The following is a 16,082-nucleotide window of genomic DNA, read 5'->3' as shown; positions in this document are numbered from 1 at the left end:
ACTTTGCTGAAATTGTATTTGAAAGGGGGAGCACAAACCAAAAAATTTTGAGAACCCCTGCTCTTGGTGAATCTGTAAAATATATGATTTTCAGAGAAAAAGAAAAAGCACTGGTACTTGTGTTTCTTTCTTTGGGTTCGTGTGCCTAAGGCCAAAATATGTAACACAGTCTGGTCATTGGCATTGACAGCTTTACAGAGATTTCTCCATGGAGCTGTGTGGTAGGACTGTTTGAATGTAAAGACTACATTGAGGTAAGACAGGACTCAGTTTTGGCATCCTGTGCTGTAAACTGTGAGGCTGTGTTGGTTGTAAACAGGCGCTTGATCTGATTGGACTTAATTTCCATGATGTCTGATACGGGGTGTGATGTGCTCAAAATTGCTTCATTGCAGCGTTTAGTTAATTGCTGTCACTTTTTGATGTTTTTTTCTTTTGTTCCTCAGGGGCTGGTTAGGGAAGGTGTAAGTGTGGAGAATGACATGTGTGAGAGTGTGGGTGTTGGGGAAGAGTGGGTGTTTATTTTATTTACTGTGAACAGAAGTTGTCCCTTCTTTTGGATTTTAAGTTTAATTAAAGACAGTATACCCCCCCTACTTTCTCTCTGTCAGTCTGTCTGTCCGTCTGGATGACTGACAGCCGTGCAGCATCCCTCTTCTCCTGTACGTTCTGTTCTCTTCTTCCACAACTCAATGGAGTGTTTCCGTACCTAAACTGTGCTGCTCCTCGTTCCTGAATCACTGCCGCCCTGCCTCATGCATTCTCCACGGAACATTGCCATCAATCATGCGTAGCAGCAGTGGCCCAGGGACTAGCTGTCAATCTGTGTGTGTGTACTTATGAAATAGTGTGTGTGTGTGTGTGTGTGTGTGTGTGTGTGTGTGTGTGTGCGTGTGTATCTGCACTCAAACGGGAAGCTCCATTAGGGCCTCTGCCACAACAATAGAGGAGTAATGGTGTGTGTGTGTGTGTTAGTGTGAGTGTGTGTGAGGTTGATGTCTGCTGTCATTTGAGTACAGGGGGAGAAAACACAGGGGCTGGCAGCTTGAGGTGAAGTTACACAAAAGCCTGCGAGCATCACAGGCAAGTGGCCACAGCTCTTTGCTGCCCGTACATCCCTATCGCTCTTCCTCTCTGTTCTTGTGCTTGACATTTTCCACATGATTTCATTGCTCACTCATAACTTTCTTCCCCCTTTTGACCCACTTTTTTCTGTCCAAACTCCAAGTTTAAAATACGCCTGCCTGTGTCTTTCATATTTTGCTGACTCGTTTGCAGCACTTTGGATGAAAATGAGTTAAATTAAAGAACGTGACAAAACCCTCGCTGAGGATGCTGTGTACGATGCTGTAGGGAACTACAGGAACATGACATAACAGCTTCATGAAACATTTATTGGGAAAAAAGGCTAGAGGTTGTACTCAAGGGGACTGACATATCTTCCTGCGTTTAAGCTTTGGAAGCCATGAGTAAATGCGCTCTGACAACTTCATGATGTCAGCTAACCTAAACGTTGTGCTCTTTGCCAAGACTGATGCCACGGGAGCAATTATGTGACACAAGGCCAAAAGACAGTCACAGACTCAGTTAAGATTCTGTTCACACACGGTCACATATTTTTAATGCCACCTCTGTATTGATTTTCCATGCAGTTTTTGAGGAATCATTCACTTTGGAAAGTAGTGACTGAACAAGCCCCTGCAGAAGCAAAATCCTTACTTAAGCTTAGTAGACAATATTTTTTTTTAACCTTGATATTCTCCAGCTTTCAAAGAGGGTTGAGGATGTGCCAATAAATGCAGTTTTGCCCCAATAAGTGCTGACGGATTTTTCTGTGCTTTAACAATAACAAATATTCAAAATTGATTCTAAAACGTGTCTTGAGCCTATTTCATTTAGCTCAGCTAGTTCTGCTGTAAAAACATTCTAATCTACTTAACATGCTTACCTGTATGAGACCCTCAAACTTGTGTGCATGTGCTACAGCAAGCTTAACTCTCAGGCTGCTCTGAACCAGTGGCGACTGCTGGTCAGTCAAGGAGGGGAAGCTCATTTTTTTCCGACCTACATCATAAATTTGTTTGTTTATTTAAACGTAAATTCTACCTTCGGTGCAAGCTTGCTAGCAGCTGGAGCTGCTACATGAGCCTAAGACAGGCTGTAAGTGTGAGTGACAGGGGGGGAAGTTCTGCAGCTGTAGCTGTAGCTGCTTATTGGTGAAAAGAGACAGAAACATTAAACACAACGCTCGTCTTTTTTAAGAAAGGTAAACTCGCTGGGGGTCGATAAAGCCTCCGGATCAGTCCAGAAGAACTGACTGTAAAACTCAGAAGGTGCTCCGGTGGAGGGTTATACTTCAAAATCGCTGACTGGCTCATTTCACTGTCAATCAAAAAGGGATTCGGCCTCAGACAGATCATCTAATCATAATGCAGAAGCCCAGCGTCCAGGCCAGCCCACTGCCTCATAGACCCCCAAAGACGCTGAGCGTCCGATGGGCTGGACAAAGCCCAGCATTTATCCAATGACCGTCCAGTTTCCACAGTGGAACAACCCACTTTACGCTTCCCCGCTGAAGTCAGAAGACACTCAGCGTCCAACTGTGTTAAAGCTCTGAGACGCTGCAGGGATACATGAGAAGAAGGTCGAGCCAGTTACCTGTGATAGGTAGCTGATTCTGAACAAAAGATGAAGGAATTCTAGCACAGATTTTGTCAATGAAATTTACACAGCATTACACATCACCACTTTTTTAGGGGACATTTCAGGGGAAGCTGAGCTTCCCTTGCAGTGTTAGAGCAATCGCCACTGTTCTGACCCAAACTTCCACAAGACATTGCCTGATTCAAGATGGCAGAGATGTAAACAGTAGACATTAACAAGACTATCTTGTGTTTTTCCCCCTTTTTCTTTGCAATTTTTTATTGTGCACTAAACTGGATTACAATTTTAACTGATGTAAATCATACTGAACTCTAAAAACTATCAGCAGTTGCATCGGCTCTGATCCTAAAGTTGAGTTCAAGATCACAACACTTAGACTCATAAAACTGAAAAACAGCTTTGTGAAAAAGTATTTTGGTATGAATCACAAGTTTTCACATTTACTGGAATCATTCCATAATTTAACCGCAACAACAGAAACACATCACCTTTATAGCTTTTAATACAGAAATGTCAACACAGAAGCAAGTCTGAGCATTAGAATAAGTCCTTGAATTTCACAACATGGGAAATCAGAATCAGTGGATTAGTGTAGGAGCAAAAATCAGCCACATTGAGGTTTATTTTGACTTTTTTTTATTACAGAGCCCCTATCAAATTTATGTTATTAAAAATATATTAATGTTTGATAACTAGATTAGACATGTAAAGTAAAATAAGTGAGCAAAATATCATATGTAAGGCCTTACAATTCAATATCTCTTATTCCCTATTTACCATATTACACTTAAAAGAACAACCAGTGTTATTCTTAATCCCAAAGGCCAACTCTCTGGATTATTAATGCGATATGTAAATAAAGAGAGCTGACAAAAGGAAGCTTGGGTATTGACTTAATAATAAAGACTGAGTCTTAATCACCCTTTCTTTCTGCCGTCTTCTATTCTCTTCTATTGTTTGTTTTCATGACCTGCAGAAAGCCCAGGGGAGGATGACACAATGGCAGGCAGGCAGTAAACTTGTTCCTGGAGTTGTCTTTCTGTCGCCACATTCACAGGGCCATGGAGAGGATGTCAGTCAGCCTGGGATACCAGCACATGATCATCCGACATGTAGACAGATGTGCGTGTGTGTGTGTGTGAGTGTGTGTCTATATGGCTGTGTGTGGTGAAGTTTTTCTGTGTGGGTGAGACAGCCTGTCTCTTCCTCTGCTCTATTGCCGAGAATGCTCTTGTTGACTTCTCGCTCGGTAAACAGAGGGATCGTAAATCCACAACACAAAAGGTAGAAGGCAGAGAGGAGAGGGGAGAGAGGAGAGGGAAAATGAACTTCCCCTGGCAAGTTTCCCACATCATCAGAAAAAGTGCCAGAGTGAGAGGGAGGACGAGTGGAAGAGAAGCAACGAGAAGAGGGATTTAAATTAAGACAGAAGTTTAATAGAACTGAGACTGAGCGTCTATTATACTTGGATCATTTTCCGCATATGCAAGATGGTTTCTTTTAGTAGTTCCCTTTACTCTCTGCTTGCCACTGTGTGCACACACGCACACATGCACAAACACCATCCTGAACAGTTAGGAGGGATGAATCCAGAGGGGTAACAGCAAAATGATAATCTGGAGGGCACAAAGCTTTCTAGGCTGGATAGCAGCGCAGACACTGAATATGGCTGCATACCGCGATAACGCACTCCCCTTATGCCTGCAGCACACACACACACACACTTATAGCTAAGTTGTGCACCAAGCAACACATGCGTGCATGCAGATACACACACTTGAGCACAAATTTACTTTTCACCAACTTGTACCCATTGCAACACACTCATACACACACACAGAGCTCGTGGCGAGCGGCTCGAGCCTGCTGATAAGACAGAATGGAGCACTTCAAAGCAGTGATACTTGCAGATAGAAAACAACCTCAACTAATAGAACCTCCCTCAAAATGGCCACCAGGCACCACTACGTTCCACGGCTAATGTGTCACAGACAGACGCATCACCGCGCAGTCCTGTTGGCTTAGTTGCATAATCACGACATCCCCCCGCTGAGGTTAGAGACACCTGCAGCATGTTTGCCAATTACATGCTCCTCTCTTCATCCTGGGGAAGCTCCCCCGTTCAAAGCAAGAAAGCTAATGGGACAGACACATTTGGTTTTGGCTGTTTTTCTGTATGATAAGGCAGGCATAATCAGTATTTACCTTCTTTTTCCAGACATATATTGAAAGTGCTTTTTTTCAGAAAGCAGGTTTAGTATTAATATATAGTCAGCATCCAACAAGATCCTATTACTGAAGTGAAGCCTGTAGCTATGGAATACTTTGCCCTCCATAATTTATCACCACAGCCTATAATCTGGAGATGAAGATTGCACCCTTGTTGGTGGCTTTGTGGACATTTTTGTCAACTTAAGAAAAATACACAGTGTCACAGCTATGGTGACACAATCCCCCTGCTACTCTCGCCTGCATCTACTTCCTGCGAGGTTGTGGGTTTCCCTTCCACCCTGTTGTCCTGGCCAGGCCCGCTTAATTTGGCATCTGCTTTTTGGCAGAAGAGAAGAGGTGCCAAGGCCAAACGCACACAGAGTGCCTGGCTGGGGCAATCCAATCGATAAGGACACACTGCAGGCAGGGAACAGGTGCTGCAGACTCTCCGAGGCAGAGTTCAGTCTCTGCTGAGACGGCCGTGTCGAAATCTATTTGTGCAAGAGGGATTGAGGCTGGAAGGTAGAAAGCAGACGGTACAATACAAAGAGGAGAAAGGGGAAAATTGACAGCAGGGGTTTCAACAAAGGTGTGAAATACACAATGTGTTTGTGTTGCCTCGTATTATACTGTTTAGGGGATTGCAGATTGCAGGTGTTTATTGTATGAAGCAGTTTGACTTGTTTGACTAGCAGTTAGCCAGCAAGACACAAATACAGCTCTGGATGAGGAGAAGCAAATTTCAAATTCTAATGTAATGTTTTGCAGACAATCATAAACAAGTAAACCTGCTTTCATTTTGGACAGAGCTGAATTATCATGAGTGGTTCCCGTCAGGTCTGTCAAGGGCTTTTACACACAGAAAGCATGCACACTTACACATGCACAAATAAACACACACACTCTCAACAAAAGCCAGAAATGCTGATGGTTGTACTAATCAGTGATCTGGTGAAAGAGGGTCCCCACTTCAGCCATTAACTCCTGTTTTTCTTCCCCACTTTAGTTTGATTCCAACATTTCCTGCACTACTTTGGCCTGTCGCTTGATTGCAATCTGCTGCCAAGGAAGGAAAAAAAGGGGTGAGGAGAGGAGAGGGGAGAGGAGAGTGGAGGAAAGGAGAGAAGTATGAAGGAGAGGAGAGAAGAAGACAAATGATGAGAGGAAAAGAGCGTTAAAAGGAGAAGAGGGGGAGGTGGGTGTAAATAAGAGGAGAGGGGTTAAGACAATAGATAGTCCATGCTTGACTTCCTAAGGAAATGGAACTCTGTGATTCCAACCATTAAGAGTTCAAAGGTTAACCTTTAAATTCCCGTAAACTGACAGAGTGGCAAATAGAGGTCACCCCTATATAACTGTGTATTCAATAGATTAGAGGAGAACGCCAGCGTGTGATTACTCTCTAATTAGGATTGAGGATATCACTGCTGACACTCATAATGCACCTATAATATATTGAAGTAAATAATGTACAAGTATAGTTAAGTCTTTTACATAAATCTTCAAACACCTCTGAGTTTGTAAACATTACAGTTAATTGCATTTTCTTCAAGCACCTACTCCAAAATCATTAAAATCAAATGCAAGTCAACCTCTATTAGCTTTAAAAAGGCAAACTCTTTGAAAAACATGCAAGGCTGGAGAGAAGGAGTTGCGCAGTGGTTGTGTAAAAGTTTGGTGGCTGATTATGAGAAATAGCGCTAGCACTTCAAATCAACACAAGAAACTATCTTGCTGTGGACTGTTCCAATCTGATGGTCCTTTGAAGTCAAGTGTTTGCAGTGATTAGCAGAAGGGTTATGACATCAGTCCCCTCCACACTCCACCACATCAAATGCATCTGAGAATAGACTTGTCTTAAAATAGGCCAATGTGTCAGCACCAATCAATCGCCTAACTTTGGCTTCACTTTTCCATAGGAGAAGATGGAGGTGTGTCGTCCTTACTAATAAGCTTAAGCTTTCCTTTTTAATACTTGATCTTTTCTGTTGACAGTCTGCTGCTTTGGACCTGCCAGACTTTGGCTGCTACGGCTACTGCAGCATCCCCGTCATCATCTCTGCTACAACACTAATGTTTTTTTTTTTTTCATCTCTAGATTTTGTCATCTACTTGAAGTGCATTAGTCTGGTTCTGCCCAAGTTTTCTGCCTGTTTAAAGGAAGTTGTTCCTGACATGCAGCAAAGTGCTCTACTTATGGCAGATTAAGATGAGATAAGATTCCTTATCTTCTCTTGATGTTAGGTCCAGACCTGCTAATGTGTTCAGAAGGTTTGTTTGAGATAACATTTGTTGAAAAGTGGCATATACTAAGATTAACTGACCTCAGGCTTAGGCATTCCATGTAGGCATGTGGAAGGGTAGAAAGATCCCAGAGCAGAGATGTACCTCAGAATATAACTAGTTAGTTATTTTGATGTGGACGGTCTAGACCAGGGGTAGGCAACCTAGGGCATGGGTGCTTGGCACGCTAAAAGTAATTACTATGAGGCAGAAGACAAAATAAATGAATAGATAATAATAATAATAATAATAATAATAATACATTTTATTTATAGAGCGCTTTTCAAGGTACTCAAAGACGCATTACACAGGTAAATAATAAAAAAGCATATAAAATAACACCGAAAAAAAACAGGAAGAAGCCAGACAAAAAAGACAAGAACAACAAAGTAAATTCAGAGGCAATCAGACATTAAAAGCGTCTTTAAAAGGTGGGTTTTGATGAGTTTTTTGAAGGTGGAGAGGTTGGGACAGGTACGGATGTTCAGTGGTAAATAAATAATAAAACTATTGTGTTGTATTCTATTTAACACTTAACAAGAAATTAAGCACACTATAAATGTTCTTGCGTAACAATTTAACAAATAACATTAAATAATAAATTCAAATCATGACGTTACAAGTGCGCAAATGTGTCTTGCTAGTGCATCACTACAAATCTCTTGTAATCTTGTGAGTCTTTTTGAGAGAAACACAAAAACAGTGTTAGCAAATTATGTGAAACAAAGCAATACATTCAAAACTTTCTGTACTGTTAAAAACCAGACAACGGGAGGGAGTTATACCATTTCTCACTGCATCGCTCAGCAAGGAAACCCAATAAAGGAGACTTTCCTATCAACTGTCGATTTTATTTTTAAGTGGCACGAGTCATGGAAAAGGTTGCCTGTCACTGGTCTAGGCTTAGACATCAGTAAACCAAATGGTAGCAGGATTTACACATATTAGGCCTAGACCTACTGATGGTTTTGGAAAGTGTCTCAAGCTAACATTTGTAGTAATTTAGTGCAACACAAGACTAACTGATTCAAAAGTTGTGGTCTTGCTTGATCTCAATAAGTAGAACAGGTTTACCGATAACACAGACAATACACATAATGTCAAGTTACAGCATTTGTTTCTCTTACAGCTGAATAAATTGAGATTTTTGACCGTACATACAGTCATTGTGAGCCATTCCTACAAAATGCAGGTGACCAGGAGTGAAACAGTGTTCCCTTTGTCTCCCCCTGATGAACTTTTTTTTTTTTTTTACAACGTCTATATATGACAGAACAAAAGTTCCTCCAGGGTTGTGCAGGAAACTTTTACAATTACCTTCCTTTCCTGTTCCACTAATTTCAGCGTGTTGGCTTCATCCTGTAGGATATGCATTCATATTATCTCACCTGAACTTAAGAAATTAAGTAGATGATCACCTTAAAGGGCTAAAGTGGGCCAGCACTAAGAGATGGTTGTATTAAAGTATAGGGAAATTAGTTTAAAAGAAGTAAGAACAAAAAGTACAGAGAAAATGAGTATCAGTAGAGGGGATGAGTAAAGAGAAAATCAGGGTGAGAAAGAAACAGGAAACTCAGTTTGTACTATTCACTTCTCCTCCTGTTCACCCCTCCCTCCCTGAAGATGCAGATAACATGAATAATTTTGCGACTTTGTTGGGAAAACTTTTTAAAGTGTGGCAAGGCAGACTTGAGGTTATAAATTATTCAAATGTTTCATCGGAGCCATGCCGCTTGCGTAGGGGCAGGCCTCTATAATATGCATGTAAGAAGACATGATGAAACAGCTCCATAAACAGTAGAGAGAGTGGGGGAGTGTTTAGGGAGCGTGGGGTGGGAGGAAAGGGTAATACGGAGACAAGTGACTTTGACTCCGACTCTGTGAAGGCATGCACACACCAGGACTCTATAATATATACATCTAAGGACACTTGATGAAATAGCCTTTTGTGATGTGGGAATAGAGCTGTGTGCAGAAAAGGAGGGCAGATTAGACGAGAGATAAGGCTGGCAGAGAAAAACAAAATGTTAAAGAGAAAAGATATACGGGATACGGAAGGGGAAATATTAAGATTCCTGTCATTGTGAGTGTGTTTTTGCGTGAGAGGCAAGGAGAAAAAGAATGGGTGTTAAACAGACAGAGAAGAAACACAAACCGACATAGGAGACAATAAATGTGAGGAGGCAGTTTGCTTTCTTCTTAAGTACCAAGGGAGGTGGAATATGCATTTCAAAAAGACATTTACTCCTGTGTGCTGCATCAATGCTGAGATGAAATACACAGAGTAATCCTTTATATTATCTGCTGGCCTAAGGTGAACTGAACCTTACTTTTGTTCTTCCATTTCTCCCCCTGTAATGCTTTATTTCCTGCTCGAAGAAAAACCTGATATAATTTAATGGGCCTGACAAGACATTTACAAACTTCAAGGCTGGGTCAATATTTGAGTTTTTTTTTAACACATGTACATTTCACCACACAGCAATGCCAGACCTTGTCAAAAAGGTGTTGCAATGCTGGAAGTTGAATTTAATAGCTATCTGATCAATTTATGAAACTTTGATGTATCTGAGTTTACCAAAGTAACCCAAACAATCAGTATTTGTACAAACTTTCAAATTGTCCAAACTGTGACAGTGTAGCCGAGACCTCTTCTGAACCTTCCACAGAGCTGCGGCTTTGTGAGCTAGCTGGAGAGACAAAACACAGTAATTGGTGCTTTTTTTTCTCCGTTGTACTCCAATTACACTAAAACCTCAGTGGCCTACCTCGGCCTTTTCCTAACTCCACGGCCCATTTCCCGTCTCATTTTTTTTTTTTGCCGTTTAAGAAGTCCATATGAGCTGAAACAAAAGCAGGGCGAGCAGCATCAGTAATGAGTGGAAACCCTTAGAATGGCCCCTTTCCTTCAGCCTGTTTCCTGTACTGACACAGGAAAGGGAAGAAAAAGAAGCAGGGCTGGATAAGTTTGACCACAGTCACCTTACAGGATATGCTGCATATCGTCACAGTGATCCTACACAGAAAGGCACCTGTCTCTGTAAGTAATCGAGGTATAACAAGGGGAATAGAGCGTCCAGCTACAACAAAAATTACAAACTTGACTGGATCGACTTTTTACTGGAGAATGAGAAAATCATGCAGTTAAGGGAGTTAATTTATTCCTTGTCTTCATTGAGTGAGGGAGCGCAGCGAGGAGGAGAGTAAAGGAGTGGGGCAGCATTGATTGTATGTATTTATCTCCTGCTGGTCAGCAGTCTGGCTTGTTGCTGTGCACTGGAGGTCATTCTCCACATTGAATCCCCATTGATCTCCTCGTTAGAGCCTCTTGAGACACCCAGAGCTCTATTATGAAAGTGATCACACTCTGTAGCGCACACCAATAAACACGTATGCACACTCATGAATAAAGAAGCACAAACTCATACGTAACTACATTAGCTCTTTGCAACCCAGGGAGGCACATCGTTATGCATGCATGAACACACAGACACTTTTTTTCATCACAGCATGGCCTCCCATCCCACACACACACACACACACAAACACACACATACACACACACACACACACACTCTGATCGGTAGAAACTTAGTTTCTCACTGCCTCTCTCCATAATTCCTTGTACTGCGTTTCTAACTGCGTGTAAGAGCATGCATTAATTCAGACATCATTTAATAAGACACGCAGCCAGACTGCCTTGACCACTCCATAGAAAGGTGCTGAAAGGCAATTAGGTTGGGCAAATAGCCCTTCAGGCTCCAGGGGCCTAAGCCCTTCCAGCCAGAGGGGAAAGGGAGGGGCACGCGGGCTCAAATCTCAAACTGGACTCAGATGGACGCAGAAATTATACACTAACTTTGAACATTCCAAATCTCTTGACGGATACAGGCCCTGAAAAAAAGAGTAAAGCACAACACACTCATTTTATGTGACATCCCATCACTCCTGTCCTGGCTCCCTGCATGTTTATGAACTGAGCTTAAGATTTACTGATCAATCTTTAAACTTGTTTGCGTTATGCTCAGAGTAATATGGTAGAAATGTTGAAACTTAAACAGCCATGCAGCCCGAGGTCCATATACAGAGTTTGTCTGGTTCTTCATCAAACTCGCTTACAGACTTGCTTTTCTGTAATTTCCCCTCTAAATCCTTGTTTTTTAATTTCACTGTAATAATTAGATTTCTTTTATTTGCTGTTTTTATTCTCCGATTTAAATTCATTACATTTTTGTTTATTTATACACCTACTGATCATTGTGTTTGTTCATCTTTATCTCATTGATCCACATTCTTTAACTAGGGCTGAGATGATATGCTGTTCTTGCGATTCGATTCCATTACGTTTTTTGGGGTTCAGATTCAATTTAGATTAAGATTCTTAAATATCTAAGATTTTTGAGATTTGTAGTTAGCTTATTTAACACTAGACCATGTCAAAAAGTGAAATGATGATGATAACGTTTACAGACGATATGAGGAGACATATTTTCCTATAAAATGCATATCACATGAGTCAGAGAGAAACCCTCTGCTGAAGAAAAGTTGTAACTTTTTTCCAATCCAGATTATAAACAAAGACTGGAATGAAGATTTGATTTTGAAAAAAAAAATGGCAAAGAATCCTGATTTTATCGCCCACTCTTACTTTTAACTTTTTCTATTTTCACCTGATGTGCTGTCGTCTTCTTCATCTTTTTCCTAAATCCTCCCTCACTCCCCCTCAATACTTTTTTCTTTATGTCCAAACCCAATGACTGCCTGTCTCTCTCTGTTAAAAGTTTATTTTCCTCCTTTATCTCTGCCATGCTTTGTCTGTCAAATCACTTTGCAAACATCTGCTATATAAATGAAGTTATAAAAATTATGCATTCCTTTTTGAGCATCGTTAAAATTAATGGAAAATGCTTCAAAGTTAGAGGTTAAAGTACAGATTTTAATAAATGATTTAAATGTCAAAGAATTACCATTTCACCATTATTGGTTAATTTAATGAACAAACTAAAAAATGTATGTAGGAGCTTTTACATCTGTGATAAAAATGGGTCAGACACTGCAAATCTCAGATAAGAAGATTTAAAGCTGATTTTCTATCCAAACTTCAATCATCCTTATTAATTAAATGTGCGATTCAATTCAAAGTTCAGGTTTCTCTTTGCCTGTTAGCAGAAATATACAAGAGCTGACATTTCCAGATTTGAGTCTCAGTGAATGACAACCTTTGACCGCAGCCAGCAACAAAACAACAAAGGGATGAGTCAAATACAGGGTGAAGTGTCTCCGATTGTTATATTAGCTCTGTGAGAAAGCATTATTTGCTTATTTTCCCTACCTTCTTTAGAGATTCATTATTATTTAAAAAAAAAAGTATAAGAAGGCATTGAAAAAACAGGCATCCAGGTCAGAGTCACTGACAGTATGTAAGGCTCATTAGAGACATTTTTCCAGAGCTAGAGTTGGAGGTAAACTTTAGGATGTCTTTAGCAGTAATTCTTTGATTAAATTAGGGATAAAAATAAAAGCAACTCTGAGGAAGTCTACAAATAAAACAATCACGGGTAGATCCAGAACAAAGTTTGTCTGTTTGTACTTCTTCAAACATGCAGATTTGATGGGTGTGGTGCTGAGCGAGGAGTCATAATTGAGAAATCGTGACAGCACAGATGGTGATTTTCTTCTTCTTCCTCTTTTAAGTCATTTTGCAAAATTAATTATTTGAAGGAGATTAGCGGCTGTAAGTATTCCTTATGTCACAACAAAAAAACTCGTTTATCATTATGAATATTAAAATGAATGAATATTAAAAGCACTACAAATATGCCAAGGTATTTCATGTGAAGATTAAAAGAATCCCATCACAGCTTGTCTCATTAATTTGATGGGCAAAGGTACCAAACCTGCATCTTTTCCCTTGTTTTGACATATCAAAATAGCACCAAAGGGAGGAAGTTAAGAGCAGGAGTGAAAGACGACAGAGCGGAACTTACCATTGTTGCCGAAGTCCAGTGAGTACTTGACCACATGGTAGTTATTCCACACATAGAGAAGGTTGTCTCTGGGGTTGTAATCCACTGCAGCGATGTACTGGTAGGAATTAGGGAAGGGTATGTTGACTGTCATCTCCTTGCTCTTATCTGTGTTGTACATATAGTCGATTTTGTTCCCTGTCCCTTCATTATCGTCATCTTCATAAACTGTTTTGACCACGTACAGGACGCCGCAGATCATGAAAGCATTGGAAGCTGAGCGTTTGTCGTAGCTAGTGTCCCACGAGCCTTCGATGCGAAGGGTGTACGGGTTGAGCTGGCTCACAACGATACGCCCGTTGTTCTGCTCTGTTGCATAGATCACCCACAGTCCGTTCTCATCCACCGCTAAGTCAATGTCCGACTTGCCCCCCCAGCGGTACGGAGAGGTGTCGTGGTAGTTTGCGTTTGCAATGATAGCCTCACCGCTCTTGATGCGAGTGCGCAGGTCAAACTTTACAATGTTGCGGGTGCGCTCTTTGTTGAAGAAAAGCGCGCCATCGTAGACGACAAAACCAGTCCCATCTACCCGATGCGGGAGTTTGTAGGTGGTGGTGGGACGCCCTGCGATGAAATCCTCTTTGGATGAGTACTCTGTCAGCGTGTCTGTGCGGTACGGCGTCCAGGGCATGTAATAGATCTTATCTGAGGCCTGCAGAGGGTCTTTGCACCAAGCGCCTGACTGGTGATCCGACTCAAAGAGGTGCTCGCTCTGGTAGACCCCTCGCAGAATGCCAGGGCACAGAAACACTGAGGAACAAAAGGCACAGTTTTCACATTAGGTGTATTTAAATGCAGTCGCTGTAAAATGTCAGCCACTCTCTCTGGGTTTGCTGACAGTGCCTGTGAGATGTTTGCCTCTTTTCATAAATGTTACATTGTGTTTTAACTTAACCTTAACCGCCAGTGAGTGACGATGACATGATAGGCTTACTGTGTTGTGATTTGGATGTTGTATAGTTGCTGTCATTCTGGAGCACAGCAACAGCATGCCTCCTATTCAACAGATAATACCCTGCTCTCACTGCTATGAGGAAAAAGAGAAAATGGCACATTTTGTTCTACTTCCCTCCTTCCCTCTATTCCCATTCCTCCCTCCCGTCCTCCCTCCCTGGCTCCTCATTAGTCTCATAGCTCTTTCTTCTCTTCTCTCCTTTCTGTCTCTGTCAGGAAGGAGCGGCTGCAGAACTGAACACGTCTTTTATCGCCTGCTGTTTCTGCAATTGTTACGATAATTCATTCCCCACTCCGTGCTTGGTATTCCCATTTTGGAATACTGGGGTCAGTTTTTATGAGTGATGTGGGGGACGCAGTAAATTCTGGGAAGTCGGTGCGACCAGAGTCATAGGGACCTTTGTAATTTAACTGGAATGTCTCACACACGCACACACACACATATGCGAAGCGAGACAGGCCAGATGTGCATTGAGGTTTTCCTGTTCGCCTCAATAATACAAATCCACATCTGAAAGAAAGAGCTGGGAATATTGATTTAATTTTCGTTGACTATTCAAAGCACGGGCATAATTTCCCTATCAGAGGGAGGCATTTGAAATAATAAATGTCAATGTAACTCTCTGTTCATGGGCTCATCATGAAAATGTGCTCGACCCAGGGAGAGTTTGTTAAGTGACATTCTACACGATACCATGGAATAATATAGGCCTGGAGTGTGTCTAATGAGAACCAGTGTTTCAAAATTGCCTCTATAGGCTGAGATCAAGCTGTCTTAAAAATAGCAGCAGCGACTTTGAAAGAGATGTCATTCTGCCACGAGGTACAAAACGCTCCAGGCACCGCCATCAAATAAGTGACACCCAACCCCCAGGTTTGGAGCATGCGTGCATTTGTGAGTGAGCTGTGCTTGTTTTACAGACTTACCTTTCTGTTCGACTTCTGCGTGAGCCATAGGCGGAAGATACGAAGGAGGTGGGAAAAAAGAGAGACAGAGACAAGAGACAAAAATAGATTAATGATGCAATAATAAGGAAATCATGATAATACAATCTCAGATCTCCATGATCGTTCTCATATTTCATCCTAACCTTGTGAGAGCGCCAGGATGCTCTCTATGTGTGATTGGTAATAGCATTACGTAAGCGTCTGTGGAGACTACGCTGCAAAGGGGAGGCTATCTGACAGTAATGCATCTCACATATGTCATACACACACACGGAGGGAACAGCCAAGCAGACACTGAGAGAGGAGGAGGGTGAGCAAACACACAAAGCCAAGACATGGAAAACCCTATTATGGTCCTTATCCCTATAAAACACAGTGACACAATCTGACCTGAGATAATAAACTGTTGTATGTGCCAACAGCAACATGTGATCGAAAAAGAGAAAATTGATTTCATTACTAGGATTGCATTTCACTGGGCCAGTCAAAAGCAGCACATTAACATGCTTTCTGAAGCAAAGTAGGGGAGCAGAAAATGCTTTGTGTGTCACCTACTCTGTGTGACTCTGTGTATGAGAGCGCAATCATCTGTGTGGAGGTGGGAGCGCGCTGAATCCACTAGGTTTGCCTCAACCCTAACACCAATTCCCTGTCTATTATATTCAAAGCTTTATCCACAGAGCTTGCGACAGTAGGTGGTACATGTTGCCCCACGATGAAATGCGCACACTTGCTCGGAGGCTCTTAAACATATGAATTCCATTCCAGCGTGTTCCCAGAGGGACTGTGTGGAATGTGAACACGGCAGAAACCTAATCCTGCAGGCGGTGCCCTTGTGTCTTTTGAGGCCGTTAGAGACCTCCTGAATGGAACTGGTCCCTTGAGAAGAGGAACAAGGAGAGGAGAGAAGATGAGACTAAAGAACAGAAGAGGGGAGGACAAAAAAGAAGAGGAGGGAGAAGAAGACAGGAAAGAAGAAGGGCTGAAATGACACAG

The 16,082-nt window shown here is 41.7% G+C and overlaps 1 protein-coding gene across 2 annotated transcripts in view; it reads right to left on the bottom strand.

The window, feature by feature from the left end:
* Window positions 1-16,082, bottom strand: part of adgrl3.1 (adhesion G protein-coupled receptor L3.1) — a 138,600-nt gene that overhangs the window by 56,369 nt on the left and 66,149 nt on the right. For both annotated transcript variants that reach the window (XM_074687372.1, XM_074687381.1), the window contains exons 7-8: window positions 15,066-15,080; window positions 13,146-13,934 (exon numbers count right to left, since the gene is read on the bottom strand). In XM_074687372.1, coding sequence (XP_074543473.1) covers window positions 13,146-13,934; window positions 15,066-15,080 — 804 coding nt within the window. The remainder of the gene's footprint in view (window positions 1-13,145; window positions 13,935-15,065; window positions 15,081-16,082) is intronic.

This window comes from Halichoeres trimaculatus, unplaced genomic scaffold (assembly GCF_033239565.1).
Source record: "Halichoeres trimaculatus isolate MK-OKI-2021-1 unplaced genomic scaffold, fHalTri1.1 fHalTri1_scaffold_2, whole genome shotgun sequence".
NCBI classification, from domain to species: Eukaryota; Metazoa; Chordata; class Actinopteri; order Labriformes; family Labridae; genus Halichoeres; species Halichoeres trimaculatus.
This window is presented reverse-complemented; position numbering and strand designations above follow the sequence as displayed.